The sequence below is a fragment of the Glossina fuscipes genome, unplaced genomic scaffold, assembly GCF_014805625.2.
Source record: "Glossina fuscipes isolate IAEA_lab_2018 unplaced genomic scaffold, Yale_Gfus_2 26, whole genome shotgun sequence".
NCBI classification, from domain to species: domain Eukaryota; kingdom Metazoa; phylum Arthropoda; class Insecta; order Diptera; family Glossinidae; genus Glossina; species Glossina fuscipes.
Genome location: NW_023998421.1, coordinates 945,675 through 971,892, shown reverse-complemented (window position 1 = coordinate 971,892; position 26,218 = coordinate 945,675). Strand labels below are relative to the sequence as shown.

Below are 26,218 nucleotides of genomic sequence, written 5' to 3'. Positions count from 1 at the left end.
ATTTCTGGCAATGGTTGTAGTAAGAGAACAACGTTTCTTGTTCCACTAGGCCTTTGGGTGCCCATCATACAATCTTCAAAGGACAGAATTATCTATATTCTTTGCATTAAGCTTCGGCAAATAGTTGAAATAATTTTTCTACATCAAACAACCATGTATCTGTTCATGTTATATTTTTAAGTAGCGAAATTACTTTACATTTTTCGCAAAATCAATCGTTACGCCTTATGAAGTATGTGGAAAGAAATTCACCAACTGGAAGGAATTTTTTTTTCCAAGTACTTAGATCTTTCCATCAAGCACACCCAAAAAAGTGCCCGTGTGAAATACAAACTCGCTGGAAAGTTGCAATCTAATGCAATCTTATCTGTTGATTTCTAACTTCTCACACACATCACATCTGCGAAATGAAAATGTTTGTTTAATTAAAAGTATTTCTGTATAAATACATATTAGCGTAGCTTCAATAGGACGACCATGAAATAGATATAAGGTTTAATACGATTCGAAAGGGGCCGATGTCTCTGCTCTCGAAACACAAAATGTATGAAGATTTTAATCTTTATTAAAAATTTTTTCCTCTTTTCCCTTTCATACCCTTTTTCTCGTAAAATGAAAAACCTGCGACGCTATCTTTGATGGATGGAGAAAAATAGTACATTTGAACATGGAATTCTCGAAGTCAAGAAAGGAGAATGGGATATTTTTCAAAGCGGCCTACAGTTTCTAGAATTTTCAGTTTTTCTGCTTTAGTTTTTGACGCCATCTTCAAATTTCCGAAAAGTAGTATTACTGAGGGAGCTTTGAATAAGTTCATTTAAACACTTTTTGTTAATAAACGACTCTCTGGTCTTGGCCGAAAATAAAACTTTTCCACTCAAACACTCGTTCGTAGCACAAGAAGAAATATTTCTAATGCCTCGTGCGTATAAACTTGAACGTTATATGTTTTTTTTTTCCGATTCAAGTTTGCACCAAAAACCGGGCCGGCGAGAAAGTCTCCTCTAGTGTCATTGTTTAGTATGCTTTAGCTGACGCTTAATAACCCCATCGACAATTATTATTCTATTAACTTTTTTTTCATCCTAAAAAAGTTATCAAAAAAAAAAAAAAATCCTATTTTAAAATTATTCAAGAGATCTTACCGCTTAACAACTTTACATTATTTTCGTTTGATTATTCCTTTAGTCACCTAAAACATCTAATTTATGTTAACTAATTTTTTTGTTATAATATTTTAATTTTTATTATTCAAATTAAATTTTTTTTTGCTTGATCACTTCTTACACTGAAAGTGAAGAAGATGTGTGTGTGTGTGCTTGTGTGACACGTCCGGGAAAAAGGAAAGAACTGCATTTCGTTCGGGAAGAACTGGAAGCCGGGTTGGCTGATCGATGCGTGCTCTTCAAGCATTCATATGCCTGTTTATACGAATCTTTTAACTTTCGACTTTGCTTAATTGCTACTTGTTTCATGTACTTTCTCAAGAGTTTTCAGCTTCTCTATACCTAGCACATAATAAATGATATATTTGATTGGTGTTGCCAGTCGTACATGCACGGGGTGAATGAAAAGTGCTTAATAAGTGATGAAAGTTAATGCTAGGTTTATTTGTACATAATTACTTTGGCCATTTCTTTCTGCAACATATTAGAGCCTTTAAAGTCGGTTTATGTTTCCCGATATGTAACAAATTCAAACGTAATTTTTTCATTTGAATTATCGAGTCAATCTATCAAATAGTGGATTTACGGCAATCGATAAATAAAATGCATTTTTCTGACCATCCTATGAAACATTTCTCCATCATAAAATAGCTATCGAGTAATATGTTCAAAAGGAAAATAAAATATTATTACACAATACACATTTTTCGTACCATTAATAAATATAAAGGCTATCTAATGTCATTAGTGATGGAAATTCTAGAATGCTGCGAAAAGTAATAAAAGGAAAATAATGATTTTCATGGATGGAGTGTTGGTCGGTGCAATAAATTAAAATGTTAACGTTGGGATTAATGCAAATATATAGTTTGGAAAGAATTAAAATTAGAATCGAATAAAAGACGAGCAGTTTAAAGTTAATATGAAAATAAAAATAAACATTCACTTAGCAATTAGAAATTTTAAATGAATAATAAAATGTTTATTGCAAGTTATTAAACTTTGTTCAATTTGATCTCTAATTTTTCACAAATTTTTATTTAACACTGTTGTTAACGATTTTCTCATAAATTTGCGTAGTATCATCTAATGTTATATCGGAAAATTTACACTCCTCTACACAGATATTATATAAATTAGCGCAAACTTTTGCAAACTTTACGGTTTTATTAGCGCAAGATCTCCTTTAAACTTCTTCACATCATATAGAATTTCCCGCCTTTTTCTAAAAACACTTAAGGTTTGCGCTGCTATTAAAGGAGCTCTCGAATTTCAATTCCGAATTTACGTTCGGCAGAATTTTTTCAAACGAGCGAATCGTATACTGTCACATCAATCGATTGCATTAACTGCAATAATTAGGCACTTGTGACTCTTTCCTGCCCTGCTCGTTTTTAAATGATCTTCGCCTGTCAATGTGAGTTTTGTTTAAACATGCCAGCATTGTTAAAATTCGGAAAAATTTTATATAGAGTTTATGGTAAAAAAAATTATGCATTTACCTCCTGTAATTTTATATTTCCTCAGAGACCGCTCTTTACAAGCCAAGCAGTCACGGTTGAATTATATCGTGCACTGGCACAGTTTCGTTTCTATTTCATAAAGTATTTTTGCGAAATTTTTGCATATTCAACTCTTGCATAAAGCAATTAAAAAATCATTTTTAACCGCTGCATGATATTAAATTATTTATTATTATTTTCTCGATATTTAAATTTGACTTAAGTGATTAAGTGTACTTACTTAAAATCATTATAGTAGGTCACGGACAACGGTATAACACGGAGTGTGTTATACCACTTCGCTTAATAGAGTTGTTTATATAGCGACTCTTCAAAATACGCCGTTTTATACGAAGTAATCGAAAAAGTGGTCATATCCGAATCATTTTTAATAGAGTTCATCTTTTGGCCCAAAACGCGCCGGTGTACTAAATTTCGTCCAAATATTTCAAAAAACATGTAGGCTACAATAGTTTAATTGGAATTGTTGTGTTGTTTATTTAATTGTTTACTTTCTTTTTCCCTGCATGTATGTTGTTATAGCAAAGGTATAACGTTGTTTGATATGTTCATTGAAACATTTCTCTCGAGTTGTATAAATTCACGAAAATGATACTGTTGGAAATGACAGTCGAATCGATCGCGCACTCGATATGTATATATTAGCCTAAACCGGCCCTATGCGGAAATTTCTAAAGCAACATAAGCACAAATTAGTGGTTTTACGTCGCTAAGTAGCAGCTAATTGAATTCCGAGTATGGGATGGTTCATAGAGTAATCATCGATACACAGATTGTGCAATAATTTTGGTCGTAGCGGTAAATATTCTGCGTTCACCGCGTTCACCGATTGATACACACCCACACCAGGCTGCGCTCACATGCTGCACGAATATGTGACATATCCTGAGTAAATGGAGACAGTAAAAAAATAAGAAAAAGGTTGTCCAATAACTCATCGTATTTGGTACCATACTCATCTATATTCGTGAAAAAAAAACTCGTTTAGTTTAGTACAGACCCGAATATCAATATAAACTTTTTCAAAATTATCGATTTTTGCTCAGACATGTCGGCTTGACAAAGGTATCTCCCATGCAAGCTTCTACGCGGAACTATAAATGACTTAAATACAGTGGGGAGGGAAAATTGTTGTTTAGTGAAACTTTTTCGTACGGAAGCTGCTGTATGTTTACCATTTGTGGAGGAATTGTTTTGTATATGGAAAAATCTACCTTATAAAATGTTTTACATAATCATGCAAAAAAGCTGACGTACTAACGGCAGCGATGTAATTTTGTCGAAAACAAGATGAAAAATTATTAAGAGAAATATCCTTAAACCATCCATTACTTTGAAGATATCTACCTTTCTCAATATAACTCCCTGAATAAATTTGCTAAATACAAAAGCACTACAATGCTTTCGTGAAACTTTTTCTCTCGTTTCTATGCTCTGCACAAATTGCGGATTTTGCTGATTCAACTTAATAAACTAAGCTTAAAACATTCCTTAACAAATAACGAATGTGTTTTACTGCATAAAATTTATACTTAAATCGTGTCTTGATTGTTCAAGATCATCATTTAAAATCGTATTGAAGTCTTTTCATAAGTTCAATTCAATCTATTATCGAAAAATTTTTATATTTTCTCTGCCCATTATATCAAGTGATTGTATGAATGAGTGTTTACAACAATTTGAGGTTTTATCTCATTTTGCTATCAAAATTTCTTTGAATCCATTTAATTTGTTAAAGCTTTACATTTCTGTAGTTTATTACGTACTTATAGCCCGTCCAATAAAAGTCAACCCAAGGGTGTGCAATGCTTGCTACCGTAGTGGATTTAAAATGCGCAACATCATCATAACGTGTGATGAAGTTCAAATATTGCCATTGAATAGTCATAACAAGATGTTTGTGATGTGATATGTTGTAAAAAAAAAAAAAAAAAAAACTTCCTTTAGTATATATAAGAGGGGTGCTTAGATTTTAATCTCGGGATTTGACCGAGGGGATAAGAGAATAGTTTTTATATGCTACTTATTCGATAGGTTCTCCAAGCTGAATATGAAAAGATCTGCTGCGATTGTTGTTACAATCTTTATGGCATTGTCGAACGTCCCAGATTTAATCGTGTTTAGAAAACATCGATGCTACAAATTTCCTTTATTGCAAATGTTGAAATCCTGAAAATTTCACCAACAAAGAAACATTATCTCGTGTGAGCGGATAGGACAAAAAGATTAGCAGACGAAGCATATAAGCTCTTTAATGCATTGCCAGAACATATTCCTTCGCAATCTTGAAATTAAACCCGAAATTCTCATTGTTGTGTGTTCACGCAGGACCTTGTAGGACCTTGGCTCAAGATTGATTTTCTTCTTTCAAAAAAATTAGGTGGTTTATAAGTGTGCCCGTTGTTTGAAGTGTGTCTGCTATTACATATATTATCCTTTGTTAACAAAATAGATCTGTATATAATATTCTACACGTCTCTCCCTTTGTTGTTCGATAATATTCGACTTTTTCGTTCTTAATTTCAAAATCACTATTTTCGACGTCTTAAAGCATTCTCTACATGCGAATGGAGGATGTTTGATAAAATATTTAACGATACTGTTGATTAGTAAAGAGCAGGTCTCATATATGTGCAGTTGAAGATACCACGCCTCTTTCGTGAAATCGTTGAAAAATTGTTTAAGAATGCTTGACTCAACTAGTATGTGCTGAGTGACAAAGCTTATTACCTATAGTTGAATCTAAGTACGCTAAAACTGTGGATCAAGAGGAACACGAAACAAAACTATTAAAAACCTTATAGTTGGGCAAGGCCGATCATTGTATCCCTTGCTATGATTCACGTGGCACAATTTTCCCTTTATTTTCATAATAAATGATTGTTTCCAACTAAAGGCATTTTTTTTATATACGTCTTTATACGGAAGAAGAATCGAAGAGTAAACCAACAAAGTCTAAATTTAACGAAACTAATCGCTTTATCAAAGACCCCATTGATAATTTTTATAAAGTCCAAAAAAGTATATTTTGCTGCCATGTAAAGGCTTACTTTTCCTAAATATCATTTTAAGGGGTTGTGTCCAAAAAATAGCCCCAGTCCAAATATGGTGCAATTAATTTCTGTCAAATTATTGCAGTAAATCAATATTCATCGTATAATGTTTTAATAAATAGATCTTTTGTTATGAAAAGAGATGATAGGTGGTTCGTCTCTGGACCAAAGCACGTCAGTGTAGCAAATTTCGTTATAACATCTTAACAATTGCGACTTGTAGATTATGTGATATATATAAATCTAGGCAGACGGCAAACGGACAGACATTATTTGGTTGAACTTGAATGGGTTCGTAAAATGATTCTGAATTGATCGGTTTAAGGAACGGTACGTCTACCTTAAGCCTTTCTACGTGTGAAGTAGTAGATACGCACAAACCCAGTACAGCTTGTACGATAAATGATGTAGAGTGCAAAAATGAAATGTAATGAGTAGAAAAACGATTAATACAAAATTGAAAGTTTTCTTTTTCGTTTTGATTTGATTTCCGAAATTGAAATGCTTTTCAATTTTAAAATCCTATTGTATTGTAATTTCGTTTGATGCTTTTATAAGAACCACTCGTTTTGCAATGTTGCTATCTCTGTATGTATGTAATATAAAATTTTATGTATTTTTACTATTTTCTTTCTTGCTTTATTTGTCAGAAACGGTAGATATTGAAAATGATACGATACCTATTACGGTTAGTTGGGTACATTCGAATGCCAGCGATTCAACGTATTTTATGCTACAAATGCATCCTGATTTAGCGGATCCCATCGAACAGTTGGGTATGGAAATTGAACAAGATGATAACGAAACGGTTACGGATTTCAAGCAACGTTTTGGTGAACGTCGCCTTTGGGACATGCAAATCAATGTTACCGATTTAGAGGAATTGGATTTACGTTGCGGTGGCATTGCTAGACGGCATAATATGTCACGTCTCTCTAATGAGACTGTCACCTGCATGGTACAACGTTGTGAATTTACACTTAATGCACCGGAAATATGTCCGCCCGACTATAAAGAGACCGATGACACCATCTTTTGGATTTATTTTCTGCTGCGGTAAGTAAGTAACATAAGCATTCAAGCTATGTGATATCATTCACTTTGCTTGCAGATAAATGCTTGAATATATATTGATGTGAGTAAAGAGGAAAATTCATACACAGAAGGTAGAATAGAAATTTGAATGTGTTTTCTATGTAAGCCTCTGCGTTTACAAACGTCTGGGTGTTTGTATTACATTTCGGTAATGTAAACACAGGTTGTTTGCTGTCTTTGACATGTGATGTGACTTATTAAAACATTCTTTGCACAAATTCTCTTCTTCAAATATCCTCTTGGTTGTAATGGATTTTAGTATAGTTATGCAGGTACGGCAATATATACATATATCCACATGTATATATATATATATGTATACATATCGAGTAAATATGTCAGCAGACCTGCATCAACAACGAACTAGTTGAGTTGGCCGTATTAGATATCTTTGACATCATTTACGGAAGCTTGCTTACTTAGAGCTTATCAATAGAAAAGTGACGGAAGGGAAACACACTCTCATAAGTAGTAGATGCATGAAATATTTGTTATTTCGTATGAGTCGATGTGAAATACGTATTAATTTCATCCCTTTATTCAGTAAATCTAATTGAAATTTGTTATAATCGACATAATGTGTGTGTGTGTGTTCTCGCTTCCTTGAATTTCTGTAAATGGTTGGTCATTGGTTAATTTTCGCTTAGAGTGCTAATGTAATACATTTTATTGAGACTTACATTAATCGGATTATAACGGAGTTTCGTATTTCATTTCGTATCGAATGCAGTAAATTTGTGGTTTTCCTCCATTTTTTGCTTTATTGAGTGCATTGATCAATGTACGTTAGAGAATGCAGTAAAACGTTAATAATTTGGAATGTGTTTATGAGGATAGATGTTAGTATTTATTATCAGTGATTCGGATAGAATTGTTAATTGAAAATGGCAGTTGAAGGAAAACTAAGGAAATATATATATCAATGTAGTTATTTTTAAGTCTTCATAATCGGGATGAGGAAATCCGTTACATCTATTAGGAACGAAAACAATAAAAACATTTGCTCATTGCTTGATATAAAGGACAATTTAGTCTTGTGATATTTTATCTTTAAAAGCCAAATTTATAAACGATTCGAAAAGTCTCAGATATAATCGTAGTGCAATTTAAAAGTTTTTTGAGTGAACTTGACAGCTTCATCAAAAAGAGATTGGAGATGAAAAAACTTTAAAGTTCAATGCTGCTATGAGAATGAACCAAGTCAAAGGATTCAACTAATCGTTTAATCCAAAGAATGCAGAACCAAAATTTCTTTAAATTTGTTATGTGTTCAAAATTTCGATTTTATCTTCAAATTATATTGGCTTGCATTCCAACTTTATCTGTAGCTTCAAAATAAGACCTGCGTACGATTTGCTTTATGAGTAAAACAAAATAAAATTCTAATCGATGACATGATTTTTAAAATCAATTTTTCGAAAAAAATCTCAAAAAGCTCAGCAGCTGTTGCGGCACATGTTAGAGAAATGCCTAGTTTGGTTTTTCTAAACAAAAAAGTGGTATACAGCAAGGCAGGCCATGCAAGAAACATTCTTTTTCGGGAGCTGTCATGCTTGCTTTATGTTTTTAAAAAATGGGAGAACAACTAGTTTCTCTATTCTTTTACATGCATAAAAATGCAACTGTTATCATAACTAATCTTTTCATATTTGTACCCTACACCAATTGTGGGGTATATTAAGTTTATACGGATGTACGCAACATTCAGAAGTACTTGAGATAGACCCACCTTTTATTATCTCGATCTATTCAGAATCACTTGCCTTGTAGGAATAAAAAGTTAGTTCTTTGTTCATTACTCATAAACTACACCAGATAAGTCTACAAAAATTTGAAAATATTTTATATGGGTGATGCTGTAGTACCTCCGTAAAAATAGAGAAAACTGGTTCGCGAATTCAATTCTATAGTGTGTCATAAGTTAATTTTTTTTCAAAACTTTTACAATGCGCATGATCCGCAACTCCCTAAAGTATATAGCTTCGGAATGCACCGTGCACCTGTTCGTCTGTCCATCTGCCCACCTATCCTTTGGCAAAAATGAAGATATCGTCCAAGTCTTTGAAAATGATCTAACCCGGTTAAAGCACATAAAGCCTATAACGCCCAAAAGCTTGTGCAATAAAAACTGTGAACAACCTTGCGGTGAACAGCTTTGCTTTCCGTCTTTTTTGCTTGATCCGCATAAAGTACAATACATTCACTATATAGATTTCCACTTTTGTGCTGAAAATAGAAAAAACCGCTAAATATTGTAAAATATGAAAACTTATTTCTTCTTCTTTTTTGTTTTTTTTTTTTGGTCTTTTTTAGTAGAACGGTGATGGGTATAAAATGTACGGTCACGACCGAATCTAATTTTCTTACTTGTTTTGCATTGTAATTAATTTTGTAATAATCATTTAAGAAATTTCCTTTCAATTCATTATAATAAACAGATTTAAAGATTTAAATTAAACTATAATATAAGGTTAAAAGTGTTACTTTAACTTATTTAATGGGGCAAATTGCTGTGCTTGTGCTATGTTTAATTATACTTAATAGGTAGTAATGTGTCAATTAAACATATACCAGCAACAGAGAACTATAACGATATCAACCTGTGCAATAAATCAATACACTTTAAGTAGTCTTTATAAGGCCGTAAGAGATTTTCTTCTCAGTTGAGTTAGTCATTGGTTACGATGCAGCTTAAAAGAATATATTTATTATTTATCTCCTTTATAACTTGTTAGATTTATTAGCATTTCATTCCAGATAGTTTTAATTTTTCGTTTTTGTTTTCTTTGTTTTATTTTCATCTTGTGCTTGTAGGTTTTTGGCGACCACGATGCTGTCAGCCGGTGTCACGATAATGGACCCGATTGCCTTGACAATGATTGAAAAGTACGGCGGCGATTTTGGGCGCGAACGTCTCTTCTCTAGCATTGGTATGGCAATCTTTTCGCCTATTACCGGTATCATGATTGATTATTTTTCACGTGGTCTTGGCTACACTGACTATTCGGCCGCCTTCTATACATACGATGTGCTGTTGGTTATTTCTACAGTGTCGGTGTTAATGATGCCGTTGGGCGAAAAGTTGCCCGCTGATAATGTCTTTAGAGATTTATGGAATTTATTAAAAATGCCGCATGTGATAACATTCATTTTCTTTTTATTTATTCTGGGCAACTTCTGGGGTTTCATTGAGAGTTTTCTATTTCTTTATCTTAAGGAATTGGGTGCACCGAATTATTTATTAGGTATATTTTTATGTGTATGCGTGTACATGGCACGTTTCATTCAGTTGATTTGCTAAATTTAATCAATGTTTTATGTGTTTTGTGTATACTTTCTTTATTAGGCATCACAATAACCGTGGGTACAGTAAGCAGTATACCATTCCTTTATGGTGCTGAGAAAATTACCAAAATCTTCGGTCATGTGAATTTGATTATTATTGCCTTCTTTTCTCATGCCGGTCGTTTGGTGGGCTATTCGTTTATTGAGTAAGCATATAATTGGTTTCTTTGTTTGTTTTTGCTATTGCCACTAACTACATAGCTTATTGAACACATACAAAAAGCTTTTCCTTATTATACTGTATCGTGCATGCATTGTTTGTTCTTGTGTTGTTTGTTATTGTTTGCTAAGTAACTTTAAGTTTATTGCTATGGGTATAGAGTGTTTCCGATTTTAACAACTTTGTTCTGTTTACTCAGTTATGTAATTTTGTTGTTGTTGTTGTTCTTGTTGTTGTTCTTGTTGTTATATATTACCAATATCATTACAGTACCACCTTTAAAAATCCTTATCGTATGTGTTTTGTGTACTGATGTGTTTTTATTGCAGAAATGCCTGGTGGTGTTTCCCCTTTGAGGCTATGGAGGCTTTGTCCTGCCACTTAATGTGGGTGGCTGCCGCCACTTACTGCTCAATTTTAGCTCCAAAAAGCCTTTTAGCTACATTGATCGGCGTCCTGGGTATGGCACACTTTAGCTTGGGTAAGTGCAATTACATTTACAATTCGATTTCGGTTTTCTACATTCATGCGAAATGAAATCTTGCTTGATTTCCATATTTAATGATTTTTTTTTTTTTTTTTCTTTTTTTTTTTGGAGATTAACATTTGAATGTATGTTCTTGGTTAACGTGTGAATTGATATGTGAAGTGATTGGTAAGAATTCTCAAACGTGAAGTAGAATATTAATGTGAGATCAGCAGTTTTAAGTATAAAATGAAAAAATTTCAAACATTTCTTATGCGAACTACTGCACATGTATAGGATAAGAGGGCGAAACGATAGCTTTGGAAAGCTGTAGAGTATCAAGTAGAGCGACGATTAAATTGCCACAAAAATTTTTCTCGACTAAAACAAGGACTCGTCCGATAAATGCAAACATATATAGTAGGTTCGAAAGTAAATTCTTATCGATTTGAGTAAGAGATAGCATTATTTGAACTTTTTTCTACTGAAAATGAACGACATCGTAGCGAACTCAGGGAAAATGAGACATGCATTGCTTTCCTTATTTAATCAAAAAAGAAAAGAAAAAATGGAAGGTGACCGCAAAACTTTCTAAAGCTAAGTCTTATGAAATTTAATTTCGCAAATTGAAATTGCATCATATCTTTACGAGTGGCGAAATATTTTGAAAATTTCAAACAATGTTTCGAAAACACAGAGATCATAGTTTAATCAATCCCAACCATCAATATCAGTAGCAACAAAGCAGAATCGCTTTGAGAAAAATATAATGCTCCGTGTTTGGTGAGATCAGAAAAGTATGGAGTATTACGGGATTTATCAGCATGTGAAGCTGTTAATACTCAAAGTTATCAGCGAGAAGTAATCAATTTAAACGGCGCTTCGATCGATTAGGGCTGGGTCCGCAAGCGTGGTAAGGTAAGCTAGCCCCACGACAAGGCGGTTGAATACGCTGGGAATTTTTTGAATATAAGGTGAAAGCACTTCAATTGAATGAATTTCCCCGTTCATCGTATTCAATAGACGTCGCTTGATCGGACTACTATCTGTTTGCATCGATACCGCACAAACCTTTTGAGCAAGATTTCGACAATTCTGAAGTCGAGCTATACGAAAAATGCACAGCTGGTAATGGACAATACTTTTTCCCTTCTTTTGAAGTAAGCAAGGTTTTATTTTTTAGGCGACAGTTTCTAGTTGATAGACCCTAAGAAAGCAGATAAGATTGAGTATAAGACATCGACCTATGGAAAATGTTATCTGGCTAGAGATATTACTTGTGGCAAGGTTTAAAAAAAATAAAAGATTTTCAATGTTCCTAATGGAAATAAATAACAGGCTCTGGTAGGCAAACTTTGTCGCCACACTGTCAACTTTCGACGAATTTCTTTATTTGCTTGTTGCCATCAATCACATAAATTTTGCATTACTCCTATATACTATATTTATTTATTTTTTTTTAACTTTCATTAAGGACGTGGTAGCGGTTCCTTTTTTGGAGGCCTACTAATTGGTCAATTCGGTACAAGAGACGCGTTTCGTTATATGGGTTTACTGGCGGTAGTAGGCGGTATAGCTTATGGAATTTTACACTTGGTGTGGCTGCGAAAATTCGATCATAATATGGAAGAATCCGAAGATGAGGGTGAAGGAGTGGAAACAGGTGAAACGGATAAACTTACTGAACCCGCCACTAAAGAGCAAGGGACTTCAATGTCATTGGAGCGTTTAAGTCTAATGATAAAATACAATCAAATAGGTAGTCTTACGTCATTGCCTAGAGGTTCAAGGGTATGTGTGTATAAGGTTCATATAAAAAAATTCGAAATGAATGCATTTTTTTTTAATGTCCTTAGGGTGATATACATGATCATTTATCTATACGACGTAGTAGTTACAACGTTGAATCAATACGTGTGCCTAAGCATGGCATTGGCAGTGCCTCAAAGGTTGACATTCTACGTTCAGCTTTGGAAATCAATCACAAATCCTCAAATAATTCTGTGCTGAGCAAGGCTGACAATCGTACATCAAATCAATCATTGGGACGTAATCGTGCCGACAGCGCACCTAAACTCAATCATACAACAATGAAAAATATCTCACAACCAGCGTTGGAAGCTGTTGTGTTAGAGGTAAGCAAATAAGTAGCTTTGCCAATAAATAGCTCTACTGATACCTATTTGATTAATGGAATTGTAAAGCAAGAAAAAAAAAAAAAGAAAAGAAGAATAGAAGAGAGATGAAATAACCAAATATGGGTAATAATTCACATCGTTTCGCATACGAAAGCTTCACGTTAGATAAACAAAGATAACAATAGCATTTCTACAAAATCCTTTCCCCCATTACTATGTACAATTTTTTTTCTTTTGCTTCTTAAATTTCCATTTTGTTCTACGAATATTCATAAAATTTTGCATCCTATATCGTATATTGGAAATTTAGTTTTCGTTGTTTGCGTTTGTTGAAAAATATTCCAAAAAAATTTGTAATTTTACCCTTTTCATATGTGTGCAAAAATATTTTGCGAAAGAATTTTTTGTGCATTAGAATGTTTTTACTGCTTCTCATCGAAACGCCCATATCTTCAATAGCTACACTTTTGTCGACTATCATCTATTAAATTGCGAATTTTTTTCAATTTTGAATTTTTTTCTAAAATGAAATCATTCTCACTGTCATCAACATTTAAAGAATTTAAAGAATTGCACTCTGAATGCATTTGTTTACTTCAAAAGCTCATATAATGAAGTAGATAATTCCGTAGAGAACCACCTTAAAACTTCAATATACGGCAATACAAAGATTCGAAATGTAATTTTAATTTATTTGATATGCAAACTTATATGTATGAGTGGAATTGTATTTTTCGAAAGTTATTCAGGTTGTAATGTGCCTTTTATCCTATGGAGTGTAAAGGCGGCAAACGAAAAGCACAAAATTCCCAAATCGTTTGGCATACACTGTTTCTTTAATGATTGTATTATATAATACAAACTACTTTTACTTTATAAAATTATTTAAATAATTATCTTCGTTAAAACGTCTTTCTTAACCAAATTGGTTGGGCATTCCTGTTGAGGGTTTCGCGGAAAATTCGATGGCTGCAAATTTTCTAAAACTCAGTCGTTAGTAGAAAGTCGCATCTCCAAATCAAGAATAATGCGGAATATGGCTGACTGTAAGGCTCAAGGACTTTTTTCGACTGTTAATTTACTTTTGTATTCAAAAATTTTCCTCCATTCCTCTCAGAAGTTAAATGATGCGGCATTTTAAAAATAGTTTCGCAAAAATTTTTAATCAAAAAATTCTCAAATCGGCGCAAATAAGAAAGTATATATATATATATGTATGTATCGGGCAACAATTCTCGTGATTGATATGTAGATGACGTCTCTAACGAAAAATCCATGACATCATTAGAAACTGGGAACATTCAAATGACGCCCATCAAAACTCCATGTCAACTCCATACCCGATTAAATTGCTTTTTTACGAGCAAAATATCATTCAAACAAATATTATAACATACATATTATGCCGAAAGCTGTAGTGATTCTTTCACTTTATACAGTACCGTACGGATACTAATAATGGCGAACGTGGAGGCTGCCAAAGAGAAATTGTCAAAAAAATTCCGAAAATTGTTCTCTCTTATCGAAGAGTGAATCACCGTGAAAACGATGGATGATATCCGAAAGATGTTGAAAGGCAGTGCGTTTACTGTTTTGCACGAAAACTTGTCCATGCGGAAGTTGTTAATGGAACAAATCCACCCTGTCGCAACTCGATGGATACAGAGGCAAGCTTCCATGAGCTGGAGTTTGAATTTTAATGTTTATCTAACTCTTTTCTCCATACTTGATTTACAAACGACTATTATATTTTCGCACCTGAAAGAGTGAGAGAAAAATATTCGAATCAAGTGAAAAAATCAATGAAGAAATTGAAACATATCTTGATGGTCTTGACAAATCCTTCGTCAAGAAACGTAACAAAACGTTAGAGACGTATTAACAAATTGCAGCACGCGTGAAGCAAACCATCGAGAAAATTGGATTTGGACAACTATTTTTTTACCGAGAATTATTAACCGATGTATTATTTATATGCGTATGCGCAGCCTATCTATAATGCAATCAGAATGTGCGTATAATGTGCTATAAACCATTTTGTAGTTTGTTAACTCTGCGGCTATTTGATAGGTCGTTTATTTCTTTGGCTTCGGCTTAAGTTAAAAAAAAGTAGGATAACATCATATGAAAATATCATAATTTTCGTAAAATGACCTTAAAATCCAGATGTTTGCTTACCATCTATTAATGCTAACTTAGGGATGGATAAGGTAGCATTACGGAAAAGAAGATAGCCACAGCAGCTAATAGTGAGCGGGGAAGCCACTCATTGTACAAGGACGTTGCACATAGAGCATATGCGGCTTAAGTGAAATTGCAAAGGCAATCAAAATAACTTGCTTATCTCTAACTATCTAACTTGCTAACCAATAGTTTCTAGAATATGTGATAATAGAATGCGATAATGTTCGTGGATTGATTTTTTGCCCCTCATTCCATTGTCTGCTTGACGTCTTGATCGTCTGTGCATTTATTTGACAATCCGCACTATTTCTTCCGCATTTATCTTCTTTAAATAATAGTCATTTGTTTGGAGAAACTTTCGCAAGTGCTTTAGTAAGCTTAGAAAGAATCTTTATTGAAAGGCAATGAATATCCACTCATGTTTCAGTCACGTTTTTGCATATAAATAACGCGAAAAAGTTATGGGACTATTTTGCTTCATTAGCTGCAACATGAATATTAAATAATTTTAACAAAATGTTAGACGTGGCAAAGAGTTATTTGAAAGTTTAAAGACCTGTATTAAGGTGCACGAATATTTATCGAAGTAAAGCTTCTATGGGTAAGATTTTTTTTGCAAATTTTATGCTACTAGGAAAAGCAGTTGTCGAGGCTACAGAAGATACGAAAATATAAATTTTTTAACTATATGTACAGACAGTTATAAATAAATCATTTTACGTTATTAAATATATTAAATTTTACCCTTTACTGCAAAAAAAAAAAACGAAAAGATTATGAAAACTTTACTTTATATTACATAATTAAAACGGTTTAAATGAAATATTTCAAACTACCTATGGCTATTAATTATGCTTTTATAAAACACATTATAAAACAGGGTGTTGAATCAACATTTTTCCCAAGTCGTTTGAAAAAATATCCAAGTGGCTTATTGACATCTATACCGGCAGTTGATTTGTCTGTCATACCCAGTTCGCTGTTAATGGTAAAGTACAAAGCATGTAGTTTTCTTTGTTTCACCTTTTCATATATTATAAACATTGCTACTGATAAAGATTTAGAGATAAGTGCATGTTGCTTGATATTAACATATATTAACCTATAAACAACATATATTAAAAACATAAATACACAAAGCAGAAAGTAAAGAGGAATTGAAAAGTTTAATTTCAAATCCCTACAAAGCAGAGAAATACATTCACGCACTTTTCCTAGCGTTTTATACGAACGGAAGAACGTCTTCTATAGAAGACGAAAAATGGACTCCCTACAATTGCATATTTCTCTAGCAAAATAAACTTTTGCTGTAGACAATGAAAAAACTTTTTGCAGGAATTGTAGACAGCTATTTTTGTGATTTCAGGTAATATCTTTAGAGAGATTATCGAGCGAATATTCCGTTACCTACCCTTTGAAATGTATTCGTCCACGAGCCCTGAAAGCTCAGCTCAGAAAATATAATAATAAAAAAGTCATAGCTTTTCTTCCAATAGGTGGTTTCAGAGTAGCGTAATTTTCGCGAAGTCATTATCAAACCATAGTATATGGGGCGTGTGAAAAGGGTTAGTTCATCGATAATTCAAGAATAAAATCATATATGAAAATGAAAATAAGCTAAATCGTTACAATTTCACAAGATCGCTTGGAGTAAGGCGATAGCGCTTTGCAAGTCCATGCGAAAATTCCTAGGATTTGTGTTCAAGGCCAGTACCATGACGACGCGTTTGTCAAAGTCTTCCCTCATTTTGGTCGATAACTTATTGACAAAATCAACGAAATTTTTGAGAAAATTTAAGAGGACAGACAGAGGAGACACATTTTATCTTACAACATCGTTGGGGAATAGTTTTAAAGCTAGGTACGAACAAAAGTTCGATGAGTAGCACGTGAGATAGTGGGGGAAAATTTGGACTTCTACTTTCGAGTCGTTGTAGAAACGAAAAGAAACCGGGGAGATGGCAAGTACGTAGATCACAGACGAGAATAATATGCGAAATATATCGGGGTCGAAGATTGAGAAATTCTTGGGCTGAGATGGTGTTTGTCACTATTGCCGCTGAAAGCTAATTCTAGGTTAACCACTGAAGACGATGGGAATGTCACGATAACGCGAACAGATAATATATTAGGGAAACGTTGGCTCTTGCCATTGTTTCTTCTAAATCAGAGTAAGTTAAGATTATTGACATATTTTTTTCTTCCGCCTGCATTGTATGGCGAAAAAACTCGATAACTACAACTACGTCTTTAAAAGTAAATTAAGGGCTTTAGTGAGAAATTGTGCGAGTTATGTCAGTAAAAGGTGCAAATATGATAACTTAGTTTTTTTTTAGAAATTTTTTAATTCGAATTTGTCGACTTACCTTTTATTCTTAACATTATTCATATCATATTTAGTTTCTCAAATCCCAACGTACGGTGAATCTAATTCTCCATGATCACAGAAATTTAATGTCGTCAGTATGGTTATTTATCAGTATGTATGGTAAAGATAAGGGATTTCTATGCAGTCGCCATTAAAACCCGTTGTTAAGCCGCATAGTTTGTCAAGGACACTTGTTAAGGATTTTTATAGGATTTTTTAATTATGTATGGATTTTATCTGTGAAATTCTTCAACATTTTATTCTTATTATGACTTCAATTTTAGTGCGATACTATATCATTCATAAATTCATCATAAGTTCGTCATTAAATTTCCCAAAGGATGCTGTAACACAGTTATAGATTATGACTATAAAATTTTAAAAATAAAAAAGAAAAGCGCAATTCTCCCATGAGTAAGACCTTTTGATAGACATTTCCACAGAACTTTCAAGTTTAATTGGCATCTCATAACTTTTTTATTTTGAAAATTTTACCGAAAAAAAGGTTTATTAAACCTTTCGTTCAATAATAAATATTTTATGATTATGGTAAAATAGACTACAAACGCTATGATGACATCATTAGACTCTCAAGTGATTTACATTTAAATTTTCAATTGATAAATGCTCGATACTTGTGCATCATCCTTACATGCATAATGTTCTTTCTTTCGTCTCCTTACATTCACTTATAACTTTAAACAGATTCGTATAATATGCGAGTTGTTCATGCTTTTCATTCTTGTTCATATGCATGTACATAAATGAATTTAAGCTCTTGCACATTAAAATGAGGAAGGTTTATTAAATTTCCTCTTCTTTTCATACCTTTTACCACAAACCAAAATGTTGCCCTTAATAAATTCTTTGCAAAATTCTTTCGGAATTATTGCGGTAAACTTTGTGTGTCTTTTGAAGAGTGCAAATAATTGTACCGTTAAGGTAACATGTAATTAAGCCACAATCAATACTTTGTTTTCCTTGTCTACTTTGTGGAGGAGGCGTAATATATAGACTGGATATGGTAAAAAGTTTCCGGATGAGTTCAACGTTGTCACAAAGGGATAAAAGATATATTTGTGTGCGTATAACATAAGCATTACTTTGTTGCATTGCATTGTCTGTTGTGTTGCTTTTCACTTGAATTTATATTATTATTTACATTTTTGAACAAGTGAAAATGCTACAGTGCGGTACGGCTTGCTATTAAATACCATACACCAAAATATTACTCTTAACATAAAGTGCGATATGTGAAAGTGGTCGAAAAAGTTATCTAATTCGAATCATTGCGAATAGCGTTCGTCCTTGGGGCCAAGACAAGCTGGTGCACCAAATTGCATCAAAGTCTCTCAAAAATTTCAACCTACAGGTTGAATACAAGAAAACAAGACGGACAAAGTATCGATATAATGAAAACTGAATCTATCTCAGGAGTTTCTAGGTGTTGTATACATTCACACAACCCCACCATATCCTTGCAACAGAAGCATTGTGGGGTTTAAAATTATTGAGACACTTTAAGGACACCTGAAGTTTCTAAGTTCTAAGTGAACACTCTACAAGTACTATGAGAATGTTACATAGAACTGTAACCTCTCATATATATATATATATATATATATATATAACTTATTGCATCGATAGAGAGTATGATTCTTTCTGCGTAATTTAAAGAAGAATTCTGCTGAATCATAAGATGTCATGAACTGTACCTCCTTACATGATATCTGAAGCGCAAATAACTTTGAGGCAGAACAGACAAACCCTTTAGATATACTATGAAGGTGAAGAGCGATGTGGAAAGCCGGGAAGGTTAGGGATGTATTGTGTTATGAGTTGCTCCAAACAATGTTACTAACAACGACTGATGCAATTAAGCCGAAAAAGGGAGATTTTGGCCTTATACGGTAAAATTCATAGTAATCAACTGGAATGTTCTACTCTTCCCGCAGCGATTACTAAATACTAATCCTGCTCATTAACACCGGTTCCAATCAGGAACTTGTTATATGTTTGAGCAGGAGTGGTTTCCTTCTTATGACGACGATATCCGAAATATTAGGTTCTAGCTTTATATTCTTTATGTTGAAGAATGGCTAGTGGGTAGATAATATTTTAATTAAAATACTCGTTATGCGTAAACAACATGCCCATGAGGTAATAAATGTTCATTTTTGCTAACAACCCACAACAGACAGTGCAGCACTCTCCTAATACTTTTAATGCTTATCAAGTGAAGAAAATAGAAAAAACTTTTCAATTTTTCATTTTAAAAAAAATAATCAAAACCATATTTATATTTGTTTTCTTAATCTATATACATATATAAATGTATTATATGCGTTTTACCTGATAATATATATATATATATATATATATAGATATTACATCGTTATTTTCACAAGATTTCTTTCATTTTTATCTTGCTGTCAGCCAACAGTTTACAAAAAAAAAAAAAGAAGAATTTGGAAAAATAAATTATTGTTTTTCTTTTTGTGTTCCTTTTTCGGTCTTTGAGAAATCTCTGAAATATTCCTTTTAAAATGAAAACATACACATCAAGGCGAACATAATATGCTCTTGTTAAAAAGCAAATAACTGCTATGTCTGCTGGCGGAAAATCTTATTTTCCTATTTTGTTGTTTTACAACATTGACTTGAAATTTTCTTTCATTCTCTTTTACATCGATTGTGTTGTGTTCCACTGATGCAGATTATTTGTGTGAGTTTTTTATTTTAAGCTTTGACAACATTATAATTCATAGCATTATATTTATAAGATATCTGTGGATTATGTGCATGCTTAATGTAAATTCTGTACTATTTACTTGAGATAATATTTTTATTAGCTTTAAAAATATTAAAAATAAAAAAAAAATAAAAAAAAACTTAACAATTATTTAGTTAACTTATTATAAACGCATTACTTACTAATACATGCTTAGTCACAAGAGGGTATCTTAAATTCGTTTTAAACCCGTTCGGATTTGTCCCATTACTCTTGCTTGCTTTCTTTAAATATTCAAAGAAATTGCGCGAAATTTTTCAAAGGATAAACTTTTGCAACGATTTGAAAAGAGTGAATAAACTAAGTGATTTTTCGCTAGATTTTATTTTACAAATAAACAAACTGAGCATACAAAGCGATTGCTATCTGTAACTATATTAAGTAATGTTTGAATATAAACTGAGAGCATCTTTAAAGAGCGCTTTAACATTGTCTTAGCATGTTAAAAACTCTTCTATCATTCGGCCTGGAAGCAAGCTATTCTTCTAAGGCAAGAAATAAAAAGTTAACCGATGCCGATTGTTAAGGTATCAATCAATACGATATTCAATGCTTCAGTTGATTTACGTGGTCGCCTATAGTTTTCGCTTCCATATTGGTGAAGATCATTTTGAAACATGATAAAGTAAGATATTTTTCAATTCCAATTCGAATTCTCTAATAGCAATAACACAGCATTCATAAAAGCAATGACAGGTGAACAAATCGACTTCAAATCTTACACTAACTTGTACATAACATCCATCCATTTACAAAAGTGCGTAGTTAACGTTTTGCAAAGCACAAAGTTTTGCAAATTTACTAAACTCATCTTTTATAGACGAATATATAAAATAATTCGAAAGCAAATTTCGGCGTGAGCACAACTGTTACTAGCAATAGTTGTTTCTCTAAATATCTTCTGCATCGTAAAACAAGGCTTATATTCGAAATGTACACAATACAAAATTCGGGAAGAAACATGTAAAAGCATTATAGTGGGCCAAGGCCCAACAGGTTAAATGACCTGCATCACTTCGCTTAATACTTTTGTTCACACAACCATTTTTCAAAATAAAGTGTTACAGCGGGAGTGATCTCAAAAATGGAAATATGAATCATTTACAGTGCGGTTCACCCTGCGATCGGTGTATCAACGTTCATCGAAATATTTGAAAAAATTTGCGATCTGTAGGTTGAAATTAAGAAAACAGGACCGCAAAATGGACAGGCAAGCTTAGGGATTCTGAAGCAGTCGATGTAATAAAACTTCTTTTGATTGTTGCGTGCATCTGCAAGAAAACTGAATACACTCTTGCACACAACAACAAGCGGTGAAGGGTATATTAATGGTCTTGTTCACTCAATTAAGCCCACTTTGACTTAAATACAATTTTGCAGAAACGATGAAAATCCGTCGTTCAAGCATATTCGCAACGCTTTCTATATATATACGTCGGCATAGAAATTTAAGATAATTTTTTTTTCTCTTATTTTACATTAATGAAAATACCGGTATATAATAAAAGTACATGCTGTGTAAGCATTCAGTTTGTGAACCATTGAAAGTGATAAGTGAATTTTTTAAGAAAATCACATCCGCAGTGAAATGTTTTGCTTGACACATTTAAAACGAATAAGAATTCATATTAAACGAAAACTTAAAACCATAATTACTTCCGCAGCTTTATCATCTTTAACGTGAAGGGTGAAGTCATTACAAGTGCCTAAAGAAAGCGTTTTTGTGATAATTTTTGTTTTTTTTCTTTATGGAGAAAAACGTAACAGAATAATAATATTTTTAAAGATTTTATTAAGATTAATATGGAAATGTTGGAAAAATATGTTTTTTGACAAATATTAAAAAATTGCAATGCCCCGGAGCTATTCCCCTAAGGAGCTACAAATGTCTAAGGCATTTTAAAATTAGGAGAAGAAATTGCGAGAAGAAGTATAACTCATCCACATTGGTATTTTAAAATAAGTTGCTTAATCTATATGTCTGTAGGTGGGGAAGTGCGTAGAGAATTTTAAAAATATTGGTTTTTGTATGAAAAAAAGAAATAAAAAAAGTTTTACATCAACTTGTTGAAAGTGTCCTGTTTGGCTTTAAAATGTTATCTTCAACATATTAACTATTTAAAATTGCATTACAGAATGTTGTCATGAAACTATAGCTAAAATTTATCAGCTGCACAAATAAATTCTCGGTATTAGTCGCTTTGTAATGTATACGAACGTATTCATTTCTCCCCCGGTTTCAGGTGTAGATAGCTTTGTCAAAGTGCTATCATATAAATTTCACTTGTATCAAAGTATAAAGGCAATAAAAAGTGTTTGTGGTAATGCCAGTTATTTTGCATTAAACTGCAAAGAAACGCAGCTAAAACACGTAACAACGTTACAGTCGGGCAAGGGGGGCCTTTAAATACCCATCTGTGCAGGTTAGTGCGCGTAGGCCCACCTTTTATTATACTAATCGGTTTAGAATATTTTTCTGAACCGATCTTTGCCTGTCTGTCCGTCTGGTGTCTGTCCATGTACATTTCTGTTCAAGGTACAGTGCGCATTTTTGAGATGTTTTGACGAAATTTGGTACGCAGACGTACTTTGGTCCAAACGGTCCAAGAACGCTATTGAAAATTGTTCGGATCGGTCCACCGTTTCGACCACTTCGTTATCGAAAAGTTGGTATATGAAAAAAAATTGCATTCTTCAAAATTTTTCGGCAAAAGTCAGTATATCCGCATTCTAAATTGTGGTGAAAACTTTGACCGGTTAGGGCAATTTTTTGAACCCCCTCTCACATTATCGTTCCTACGGAAATTGAGGCTTTATATGGTAAAAAATTCTAATTTACAATATTTCATGATGAAAGTTGGCTCATAATAGTAAATAGACAAAGAAATCTACGTCAACGAACTTGAACCACGTAGGTCTATTTTTTGGATACCATAGCATATAAGAATTCTCATGAACCGTAAACCTTTATATGCCGAAAAAGCTTAATTGTGTAGTTTGTTTGTGAGGAAAATTTGTTCGTGATAGTAATTAAATAAAAAATTAATAAGTGGACTAAATTCGAACCAAATGGGTCTATTTTTTGAAGCCGCTCCATATAAGATGTCTCATAAAATTAATTCATAGTAGCGTTTCAGCAAAAAAGAAATTAACGATAATGAATTTTGATCACGTAGCTTTACTGTTTTATAGGCACTATCACGAAACGTAAATACTCATATGGAGAGAAAGTCCAAACTTCAGATATGTGGGCTTTCATGAAAATTATTGCTTCGCATGAAAATAATGTGTCCTTTTTGGTGCATTGTTACCAAATCGAGTTAACAATTACATTAGGCGAAGATGTGTAGGGTATGTAATAGTCGGCGTCGTCTGACTATTATGTTCATACTCAGTTTCTCTTTGAATTTTACTCTATCTTACATGGCAATCGTTATTTGTAGAAGAGAATGTTGCAGAAGAGAATGGTTCCGCTTACATTTTCTAATGTTAGGGACTTTGATCCCAATTTTTCTTCCTTTTTTTGAAATGTGACAACCCCGCACGTATTTCTTCTGACATGCAGCAATTTTTCGAAAATGCTTAAACGAATTTTAACAAATATAATTAAAACATGGTTATTATTGTTACTAGCAAACAACAATGGGAAAAGTAATATCTATATATTAAACTATACTTACTATCATCCAATATAAAACTTGCATATATCATATTTCTTTTGTTTTATTTTATTTTATATGAATGAAATTTCATTATCTTCTTTATCAATATTTAAAACATTTTTATGTACAAAACACTCAATGCTTTGCTTACCTTTCTAGTTACGTAAACACATAAATATGATAACAACGTTATGAGTGATCTATTAACTTTGATAAAATCATAAATTTTAACTTATATCATCTAAGTTCTCGTATAAAATTAAATTTTTTACATAAATTATTATTAGCATATGAAACTTTGGATTACCTCTTTTTTAAAACCATAATAATACTGCATGCTTATGTTATTTTGCTAAACTGAGTTTTGTTTTTTTTTTTTAACCAAAATTAAAAGTTACTTTATTTAGCTGGCATACCGAGTGTAAATAATAAATATATGAAACCTGTCATAGAAAAAAAAAAAAGAAGAAAATCATTTGATGCATAAATATGTGCATATATATATAAAAAAAAAAAAAAAAAAAAAAACTAGATACGTTCTGTATACACGTTGCAAATGCAATTAAATTCATATACATGTCTGCTTGTGTAAAAACAAATTCAGGTAAACAACAATTATATGATGCTCAAGTGAATTTATGAGTATTTTTTTCTCTTTTTTTCTTTAGTTCAGCTATGAAAGAGGTTTAAAAAATGTGTTGTTTATGTTGTTGTTGTGTTGGTAGCTTATTTATATGCATAGTTAGTGTTTTAGTGTGAATAATTGCCAATATATAGATAGATAGGCGGAGTGTATAACAAACAGGCAAACATACACTTAAGAGCTATGTTTTATTGGAAATACGACCTAAATACTTTTTGGCTTACGCAAATGTGCGGGTAGTTTACAATGTTTGCAAGTTAAAGTTTAGCATTTCTTTTTTTCCCCAGCGTGAAAATGTATATATGGTTTTGTATGCACGTAAAAGCACTATGTTCGTTTATGTTCGAGTAGGTGCATTTATTCTATTGTTGTTTAGTTTGATGTTTTCTGCATCCCTTTTTTTTTTTTTGTTTTTTTTTTTTTTGTTTTTGTTTAAATGAATTTGTTCAATTACAAATTTGATGGCGCAGAAAACAAAGCAGAACAAAACAACAGTTCAGCTGAATGTATGCAATAAAAAAAAAAAAAAAGAACTAAAACACGAAACAAGTAAAAACGTTATAGTCGGGGAAGATCGATCATTAGAGACCCTACACGACTTCGCAAAATACAATTTTTCATTTATTTCCATGATCATACACGAAAACTTATGCTTTGTGTCCATGGGCGCCCTCAACAAAAATAATTTCTTGCCGTACATCACTCACCTACTTTCGTAATAAATATTAAAAATAAATCCTCGTTACCGTTGAGTACATTTAATTTCTATGATTAAGCGCTGTTAAGGACCAGCTATCATTACGAAAATATTTTTTTAATTTAAGGCTCAATTTTCACGAGAAATCTTAGTCTCATGCCCGGGGCCTCCCAACTTACGACAGTTGAATATCATCTTAAACTACAATTGTCCCCACCATGGTATATTAAAAGTTAGACTTTTTACCATATACAGGTTAAGTCTTCGTGGGAATGTTTATGTGAGAGAGGGTTAAAAAAGTGCCCCCATCTGGTCCAAATTTTTCAAAACAATTTAGAATGTCAATATACTAATACTCAGCGATGCCTGTCGAGGAATTTTGACAATTTAATCTTTGTTTCGGATAACGATTTTTCGACGTCAGGCGTTATACGGGGTCTGTCGTGGTCCAATTCAATACACTTACGATAGGGTTTCGGCTTGGAACAAAACACATTAATGTTGCAAATTATATTAATGTGCCTCAAATATGGCGATCTGTCGGTTAAAATGAAAGAATATCAGCACATACATCATACGGCCAGAGGGACAGACGGATAACTAGACAAAAAATTATTTTTAATCGATCGGTATAATGAAAGGTGGACTTACCTTACGCCCTTCTGAGAGTTAAATTCGTTCGCACAAAGTACCACGAGTGGTGTAGGTCATAGAACATCGAAAATTATACACAGTCCATTTACGAAGATAAATCGACTACTGATGAAAAGCGTATTACTTTCATAAGCAAGATTCTACATTTACTAAGCCTTTTCCAGATATTTTCTTTCCAATGTGGAGTTTTGTGTGGATTTTTATAAAACCACATATCCATCCAATAATTCACTTCTTTAAAGCAGAAAATTACATAAATAATATGTAGAAAAT

The 26,218-nt window shown here is 32.7% G+C and overlaps 1 protein-coding gene across 2 annotated transcripts in view; it reads left to right on the top strand.

Annotated features, from left to right (window-relative positions):
- Positions 1–26,218, top strand: part of LOC119635374 — a 69,973-nt gene that overhangs the window by 40,860 nt on the left and 2,895 nt on the right. Inside the window, exons 5-11 of one of the 2 annotated variants that reach the window (XM_038030171.1) lie at positions 6,393–6,798; positions 9,652–10,082; positions 10,184–10,328; positions 10,672–10,823; positions 12,283–12,599; positions 12,665–12,943; positions 16,011–16,118. In XM_038030171.1, the coding sequence (XP_037886099.1) occupies positions 6,393–6,798; positions 9,652–10,082; positions 10,184–10,328; positions 10,672–10,823; positions 12,283–12,599; positions 12,665–12,943; positions 16,011–16,118 (1,838 nt within the window). The remainder of the gene's footprint in view (positions 1–6,392; positions 6,799–9,651; positions 10,083–10,183; positions 10,329–10,671; positions 10,824–12,282; positions 12,600–12,664; positions 12,944–16,010; positions 16,119–26,218) is intronic. The other variant, XM_038030173.1, reaches the window with a different exon arrangement.